Genomic DNA, 9,048 nt, shown 5'->3' with positions numbered 1-9,048 from the left:
CAGGTGTTAGAATGGCCAAATCAAAGTCCAGACCTGAATCCAATCGAGAATCTGTGGAAAGAGCTGAAAACTGCTGTTCACAAACACTCTCCATCCAACCTCACTCAGCTCGAGCTGTTTGCAAAGGAAAAATGGGCAAGAATTTCAGTCTCTCGATGTGCAAAACTGATAGAGACATACCCCAAGCGACTTGCAGCTGTAACAGCAGCAAAAGGTGGCGCTACAAAGTATTAACTTAAAGGGGCTGAATAATATTGCACGCCCCAATTTTCAGTTTTTTTATTTTTTAAAAAAAGTTTAAAATAAGCAATAAATATCGTTCAACTTCACAATTGTGTCCCACTTGTTGTTGATTCTTCACCATAAAATTTACATTTTTATGTTTGTCTGAAGCCTGAAATGTGGGAAAAGGTTGAAAAATTCAAGGGGGCCGAATACTTTCGCAAGGCACTGTATTGTAGCTTGTCAGCACGAACCTCACTCCTCTTGGTATATGTTGTATTGAGTTATTCTGTAATGTCTGACAGTGTCTGTATATCTGCGAAGTTGTAAAGGGCTGCGGAATATGTTGGCGCTAGATAAACAAAAAAGTATTGTTATTGGGCGGCACGGTGGTTTTCTCCGGGTACTCCAGTTTCCTCCCACACTCCAAAAACATACAGATAGAGAATTTAGATTGTGAGCCCCAATGGGGACAGTGTTGCTGACGTATGTAAAGCGCTGTGGAATTAATGGCACTATATAAGAGAATAAATATTATTATTCATGGCCTTTATAGGAGTATACAGTCCCAAGAGTGAAGGACACCACCACAGTGAATTAACCCACACTCATGCACATTATGACACTCCAGCAAAGTATGCTGCGATAGTAACCCCAACATACTATAATTCCTCCCACAGCATGATGCCCCTACAGTGTCCACCCCCACTCAGTATGATGGCCCCACAGCTCCCCTCTATATAGCATGTAGGCCCCACTGCCCCTATACACTGTGTAATGGCCCCTACAGTGCCCCTCACTCAGTATGATGGCCCCACAGCTCCCCTCTATATAACATGTAGGCCACATAGCCCCTATACACACTGTGATAGCCCCCACACACAGTATTATGCCCTTACAGTGCTCCTCACTCAGTATGATGGCCCCACAGCTCCCCTCTATATAACATGTAGGTCCCACGGCCCCTATAGACACAGTGATACCACCCACACACAGTATTATGCCCTTACAGTGCTCCTCACTCAGTATGATGGCTCCACAGCTCCCCTCTATATAACATGTAGGCCCCACAGCCTGTATACACAGTGTAATGGCCCCCACATTAAGCATGATGCCCCTACAGGGCTCCTCACTCAATATGATGGCCCCACAGCTCCCCTATACACACTGTGATGTCCCCCACACACAGTATGTCCCCCACAAATCCCACAGGAAGTGTGAGGGCCCCCCCACTCACAATGTCACCTACAGCCACAACATGCAGTTTGAGGGCCCTCAAACACAATATGATGGCTCCACAGCCCTCCACCCAGTATAGTGGGGGTGCCATTGGCTTTATCTGCCTAGAGCAGCTTGTCCCCTACGTGGTCCTTATACCCTGATAGCAGGAAGCATATTTCACTGAGGTGAACGCCTTTTTCCCCACAGCAAATACTTTAATCAATTTCCCTGTTCTTAGATGTAGATTTTCCCATTGGAGCATAGAGGTGAGGTGTTATGGAACTACAGCTCCCAGCACGCCAAATGAAACTTCAGAATAAACAAACCCAGCAACCCCGTTATAACAGATCAGACCTTTAACTTTCCCATAAACTACAACTCCCATAATGCAGTGCAATGCGAGCATGAGATTCATCCGCGGCGCAGAAAACCCTACTTATTGCTCATATTTCCCATTAATTACCTCCCGTAACAGACAGTCACCTCCTCACATCAGGATTAGCGACAGTTGTGACGAGAAAAGCAGTATAAATCTGCTTCGTTGCTTTACAGCGGAGGAATACTGCACCGAAGTCAGGGGGTGAGCCTGTCAGTTTTCGCGCCTTTTCGTTGCGCAAGGTCTTATGGGAAGAGGCTCAGTGTTTGGTACGAAGAGTGCAGGGAATTTGGAGATAATTGGAGTCGGGGGACGCGCTCACCGCCGCTATGCAGAGAGAGGAGGCAGACCCGGAGTCCTCCAGCTCCTCGGACGGGGGCCCCGGAGAGCTGGTGCGGGAGCAGCTGGAGAGTCTGTGCCGGGAGCTCAACTTAGACGAAGAGACGGCGGCCGAGACTATGAGCGACTTCACCAAGACCTGGAGCACGTACAGCCTGGAGGTGAGCGCAGCCGGGACAGGGGCCATGGGTGGGGACAGGTGAGGGAGATCGGGGCCATGGGGTGGGGACAGGTGAGGGAGATCGGGGCCATGGGGTGGGGACAGGTGAGGGAGATCGGGGCCATGGGGTGGGGACAGGTGAGGGAGATCGGGGCCATGGGATGGGGACAGGTGAGGGAGATCGGGGCCATGGGGTGGGGACAGGTGAGGGAGATCGGGGCCATGGGATGGGGACAGGTGAGGGAGATCGGGGCCATGGGATGGGGACAGGTGAGGGAGATCGGGGCCATGGGATGGGGACAGGTGAGGGAGATCGGGGCCATGGGATGGGGACAGGTGAGGGAGATCGGGGCCATGGATGGGGACAGGTGAGGGAGATCGGGGCCATGGGGTGGGGACAGGTGAGGGAGATCGGGGCCATGGGGTGGGGACAGGTGATGGAGGAGATCGGGGGGGCGCGGCTGGGGTCATGGGGTGGGGACAGGTGAGGGAGGAGATCGGGGGGGGCTGCGGCTGGGGTCATGGGGTGGGGACAGGTGAGGGAGGAGATCGGGGGGCGCGGCTGGGGTCATGGGGTGGGGACAGGTGAGGGAGGAGATCGGGGGGGGCGCGGCTGGGGTGGGGACAGGTGAGGGAGGAGATCGGGGGGGGCGCGGCTGGGGTGGGGACAGGTGAGGAGGGGATCGGGGGGGGCGCGGCTGGGGTGGGGACAGGTGAGGGAGGAGATCGGGGGGGGCGCGGCTGGGGTGGGGACAGGTGAGGGAGGAGATCGGGGGGGGGCGCGGCTGGGGTGGGACAGGTGAGGGAGGAGATCGGGGGGGGCGCGGCTGGGGTGGGGACAGGTGAGGGAGGAGATCGGGGGGGGCGCGGCTGGGGTGGGGACAGGTGAGGGAGGAGATCGGGGGGGGCGCGGCTGGGGTGGGGACAGGTGAGGGAGGAGATCGGGGGGGGCGCGGCTGGGTGGGGACAGGTGAGGGAGGAGATCGGGGGGGCGCGGCTGGGGTGGGGACAGGTGAGGGAGGAGATCGGGGGGGCGCGGCTGGGTGGGGACAGGTGAGGGAGGAGATCGGGGGGGGCGCGGCTGGGGTGGGGACAGGTGAGGGAGGAGATCGGGGGGGCGCGGCTGGGGTGGGGACAGGTGAGGGAGGAGATCGGGGGAGGCGCGGCTGGGGTGGGGACAGGTGAGGGAGGAGATCGGGGGGGGGGCGCGGCTGGGGTCATGGGGTGGGGACAGGTGAGGGAGGAGATCGGGGGGGGGCGCGGCTGGGGTCATGGGGTGGGGACAGGTGAGGGAGGAGATCGGGGGGGGCGCGGCTGGGGTGGGGACAGGTGAGGGAGGAGATCGGGGGGGGCGCGGCTGGGGTGGGGACAGGTGAGGGAGGAGATCGGGGGGGGGGCGCGGCTGGGGTGGGGACAGGTGAGGGAGGAGATCGGGGGGAGGCGCGGCTGGGGTGGGGACAGGTGAGGGAGGAGATCGGGGGGAGGCGCGGCTGGGGTGGGGACAGGTGAGGAGGAGATCGGGGGGAGGCGCGGCTGGGGTGGGACAGGTGAGGGAGGAGATCGGGGGGGGCGCGGCTGGGGTCATGGGGTGGGGACAGGTGAGGGAGGAGATCGGGGGGGGGTGGCGCGGCTGGGGTCATGGGGTGGGGACAGGTGAGGGAGGAGATCGGGGGGGGGCGCGGCTGGGGTGGGGACAGGTGAGGGAGGAGATCGGGGGGGCACGGCTGGGGTGGGGACAGGTGAGGGAGGAGATCGGGGGGGGGGGGGCGCGGCTGGGGCCATGGGGTGGGGACAGGTGAGGGAGGAGATCAGGGACGCGGCTGGGATCGGACTAAGGGGTGTGTGTGTATTGCCCCCGTGCCAGCGGCCGAGCCGCTCGGATCCGGAGCCGCGGTGGCTCGAGAGGTCTCCGGACCCGGGGGTTCGCGCGGACACTCGAATTCAAAAGGAAGGGGGTAGATATGTACAAGGGATGTGTAAGTTCGTGACGCCACCCACAGTGTGTGGTAATGTAGGAGACCATGTTGGTGGCGATGGTGTAGCAGCAGGATGTTTAACCCCTCCGTGGGTAGGGGGTTTGTGTCCCGGGGCCCGTTGGGTGTTGGTGTTTGGGGTGCCGTTGGGTAGAGGAAAAGGGGCTTTTGAGCGTACTCACTCAGTCCAAGAGTAATGACTCCGACAGCTTGTAAACCAGAATTCTGAGCACCGCTGCAGCATGGAGGGAGCACGCGTGGATCTGTGCCCTTGGTGTTGCTGTTAGCCTGTGGCCCTTTCCGTGGCACCTTCTACTAGTTGGACCCTCAAGCTTGAAAGCTTGAAACGTTTCGGGTCCCGCTCACCCGTATGGCTAACGGAGTGAGCTTGCTCTCAGGGTTCACGCATAGGATTTCTTTGGACTGTATTTGGGAAAGTCCTATCCCATCGGTGCGCTAGTACCCCGATTTTGGAGTGGGTTGGGGATGAATCTTGAAGTCTTCACCCCGTTGGGTAAATTACTGGGACGCGTGAAGCTACTTCCCGGCCTAGGGTCCACGTACCCCGTCGTGCCCTGGCCCTGCCCAGAGATGGCTCAAGGCCGCCGGCTGCCCTCCTCGGCAGTCCGTGCCCTTTGACGCAATCCCCTGCGACCTGGGTTCCAGCTCCTACCGGGCCGAGAGCAACGTCTGCCACCTAGTACTACAGGAGCCCTGCTCCGGACCGGTGACTTCTCCCTCTCAGAGAGTAACCTTCCACCTCCTCCTCCTCTCACTCCTGTTTCACTTCTCTTCCACTTTCTCACTTTCCCCTACCAACACCCCATATGGGTGGCCCTATTCCCTTCAGGCCCCCAATGGTGTGTCTGGTGGGTATGGTGCAAAGTGTTCCTAGGATTTTGACTGGCTAAGCTGTTAACAACACCAAAGAACCAGGACCCGTAACCGAGGAGTGGATACTATGCAGAAGGGCAGATTGCACAATACCCTGTGACGACCTAATAGGCCAGGGCCTCACGTGGTCTTGGGGGCGTGGTCTTGGAGGCAATGGATGGTGGGGGTGTGGTCTTGGAGGTGATGGAGAACTAGGACTGAAGGATGCTGGTGCCAATCAGACCTTGTCTTTCTAAGGCCTCTATCACACGTCAGTGATTCTGGTACGTATGTGACAGCTTTTTATATGTACCAGAATCACGGACATGCACAGATCCATGAAAATCAATGGGTCTGCGCACACATCAGTGATTTTTCACTGACCATGTCTCTGTGCGGCGTACACACATCTGTGATTGCCGCACAGACACATGTCCGTCTTTACCTGGCATCACTGATGTCCACGGACCACATTATGTTGTGTTCTATGAAACCCGTACCAGAAAAAAACATACATTGAAAATAAAAAGCATTTTTAACTCCCCTTCTCCAGCGACGCTGTCTCCAGCCTCTGTATGCTGCTGCTTCTTCTGGCCGGCTAATTACTGTCATGCATATTAATGTGTGCATCCACAGCCGACCCGGAAGTAGCTGCAGCGGGGGCGGAAACACAGCAGAGCCGAAGAGTTCAGCACCACGGACAGCAGGAGCGGGGACAGGTGAGTTTATGTCCATGTGCAATCACGGATGACGGATCACGGATTGCACATGGACGACTCACGTGTGCTGTGAATCACGGCACATGGAGGGGCATATGCACTTTTAACATGTCAGTGAAAAATGTCTGTTATTCACTGACGTTTGAAACAGGCCTTAGAATACCTCAGAAGCTGTGAAATACAGGGTGGGATGAGGGGGGCTGTAGATGACTTGCAGAGCAGTAAAAAAAAAAAAAAAAAGCGGTAGTTTTAGGTGGTACTAAAGGGGGTCTTGATGACCAATTCCCTTTAAACTCTACAGGAGTGCTTATAAAGGTCTGAGAAAAAAGCGGCTGAGGACTAAAGCGGCTGAGGACTAAGGCTATGTTTGCACAAAGCTGCTTCCAACAAGCGAGTTTATTTTTCTGCATTCTTTTTTTTTATTTTTAAGCTGCCTTTCTGGTGTCTGCTGTGTACAGTACCTATTTAAATGGTTTTATTCACCACAAAAGCAGCAAAAAAAGCTGCTGCTTTTTTTTTATTTTTTTATTTTTTCCCATGCTCCATTCTTTTAGCGTTTTTGCAGCTTTTTCACCTTTGAAAGCAATGACAGGCTGCTTCTTACAGGAACGTAGCAGATTGTAATTTCTGTCAGGAATACAAAAAGCAAACGTGTGCGGATTCTCATGACTTCTGCGGGTTCTGTAAAAAGCAGCTTTTATTTGCATAATACAACGTATGAAAAAACATGCAAAAAACCTCCCACAACACGTGAACATAGGCTAAATATTAATGTATGTTATAAAAAATAATTGTTAATTGTGTGTGTATGTATATGTGTATATATGCATGTATACATGTGTGTGTGTGTGTGTGTGTGTGTATATATGTGTGTGTGTATATATATATATATATATATATATATATATATATATATATATATATATATATATATATATATATATATATATATTATACCATATTTTTTGCTTGATAAGACGCACTTTCGTTCCTCAAATTTTGAGGAAAGTAGGGGGTTGTGTCTTATAAACCGAATATACGGATTAATACAGGGCCCAGGGGATGTGGCAGCAGCTCTGGAGCGGTGCTGGAGGCTGTTGAAGGCTGCAGGAGGCAGCGAGAGATCTCCTGCTCCCGCTCATATAATATGCACTGCCGCTGTCCACCACCTTGGTGCTGAAACCGCACCACGGTGATGGGCTGGGGCAGCGGCGCATATTATATCTGCCTGTGCCCCCCTTTGATGGCACATGCCCCCCTGTGTTGGATATGGCCTCCATGCTGCTGCCCATAGTAAAATAAAAAACTTTACTCACCGCCTCCAGCGCTGATCTCCCGGTCTCTGCTGCCGCTGTGATCAGCACGCAGAGATGATGTCACTCTGCTGTGCCGATCACATGACCGGCACCGAGAACCAATAAGTGCAGGAGCTCAGCAGCACGCGGAGGGAGACACGAGGGAGGACAGCACTGGAGAAGATAAGTAAAGCGTTTATTTTACTATGGGCAGCAGCATGGGGGCCATATCAAACACGGGGAGGTGTGCCATCCATAGGGGGCCATATCAAACACAGGGGGACGTGTGACATCCATAGGGGGCCATGGGCAGCACAGGGGGACATGTGCCATCCATAGGAGACCTGTGCCAGCACAGGGGACGTGTTCCATCAATGGGGACATGTGGCATCATTGGGGGATGTGTGCCAGCATAATATAATTTTTTTTTTTTTTTTGTTAAAGGGAATCTGTCAGCAGGTTTTTACTCCCCCATCTAGGAGCAGCATAATGGAAAGACAGATCCTGATTCTAGTGATGTCACTTACTACGTTGTTCGCTGTTATTTTGATAAAATCCCTGTATTCTGTACTGCAGATCTGGCAGTTATTTGAATACTGAGCTCTGTATATCTCCGCCCACACCACTGGTTGGCAGCTTTCTGCTGATATACACTATACAGAGAAGGCTACCATCGGTGATGGGGGAGGGCCAGGTTTATAGAGCTCATATATGGAGGACTACCTGGCATCTTGCCAAGTAGTCCTCTAATGATCTACTGCTGATTTAAATAGTGATTTTATTAAAACTTCACTAAGCAGCCCAGTAAGTGATATATACACTGGAATCGGGATCTCTGCCGATATGTCATTCTGCTCAGAGATTAGGTGAAATAAACCTTGTGACAGATTCCTTATAAGTAACTCATGGTTTTCTCCTAGGGGGATGTCAAGCACTGGTTGGCATGTGCTTTATATGCTGCATGTCGGAAAGGTTTCATCCCAACCGTTGGAAGAGGTCTCATGGAGGGTAACGGGGTGTCTCTTACCCGGATTCTTCGCTCTGCCAAGTTGAGGTTGGTTGCATCCATATCCCCCCCCCCACCCCTGTTTTTACTTTTGCCTTGTTTCCTACCTGGAATGATGGGCTAACGATGAACATTTGTTCCACAGTCTGATACAGTTCTTCAATAAGATGAAGAAATGGATGGACATGTCCAACCTTCCCAAGACTTCAGGGAGCGAGTGGAGAGGCTCGAGAGAAACTTTGAGGTTTCAACTGTAATATTCAAGAAATTTGAACCAATATTCATGGATATATTTCAAAACCCTCATGAAGAGTTTCCAAGACTGCCGAGAAGTAGAAAGCAAAGGTAACCACAGAATCTGCATAGTGTCACTGCTGGGACCACTAATCACTAGAATGGGGGGTCCTGATCCAATTCTACCTTCTTGTGGAGGTGGAGTCCAGTCTCTCCATCAGTTTGGTCATGGACAGAGGCAGCGATGTACAATACACTGCATTTTTCAGCAGCTTCATTAATTGCAATAACTATCAAGATCTCACGATGCAAAGAGAACGGGAGACCTTTTCTGGACTCTTTAGTTCTTAGAAATAAATACTCTTATGTATACATATTTAATGGAGCCAGCCAAACAGCCAAAGATGATTGCTCCTGGACTGTAGTATTGATATGTGTGATCTGCTTTTCAGGAAATTGCAGTGTAATGTGAAGGACCTCTTTAACTTCTGCTGGACATTGTTTGTGTATACCAAAGGTGAGTGCTCAGCCGTTATCAGTCTTTGCCTTATTTAAAATGACAGATGTCAAAGGAGCTGTCGTCTTTTCTAGGCAATTTCAGTCTGATAGGAGACGACTTGGTTAATTCCT

At 52.7% G+C, this 9,048-nt stretch overlaps 1 protein-coding gene across 1 annotated transcript in view; it reads left to right on the top strand.

Annotated features, from left to right (window-relative positions):
* Positions 1–2,056: 2,056 nt before the first annotated feature.
* The window catches only part of RBL1 (RB transcriptional corepressor like 1), a 129,286-nt gene continuing 122,294 nt past the window's right edge, over positions 2,057–9,048 (top strand). The window contains 6 exon segments of the mRNA XM_075351752.1: positions 2,057–2,319; positions 8,099–8,232; positions 8,330–8,382; positions 8,385–8,529; positions 8,871–8,935; positions 9,010–9,042. Of these exon segments, the coding sequence (XP_075207867.1) occupies positions 2,149–2,319; positions 8,099–8,232; positions 8,330–8,382; positions 8,385–8,529; positions 8,871–8,935; positions 9,010–9,042 (601 nt within the window). The 5' untranslated portion in view covers positions 2,057–2,148.

Source organism: Anomaloglossus baeobatrachus, chromosome 5, assembly GCF_048569485.1.
Source record: "Anomaloglossus baeobatrachus isolate aAnoBae1 chromosome 5, aAnoBae1.hap1, whole genome shotgun sequence".
Classification (NCBI taxonomy): Eukaryota; Metazoa; Chordata; class Amphibia; order Anura; family Aromobatidae; genus Anomaloglossus; species Anomaloglossus baeobatrachus.
The sequence above is the reverse complement of the archived record's forward strand: the minus strand, read 5'-3'. Positions and strand labels throughout refer to the sequence as shown.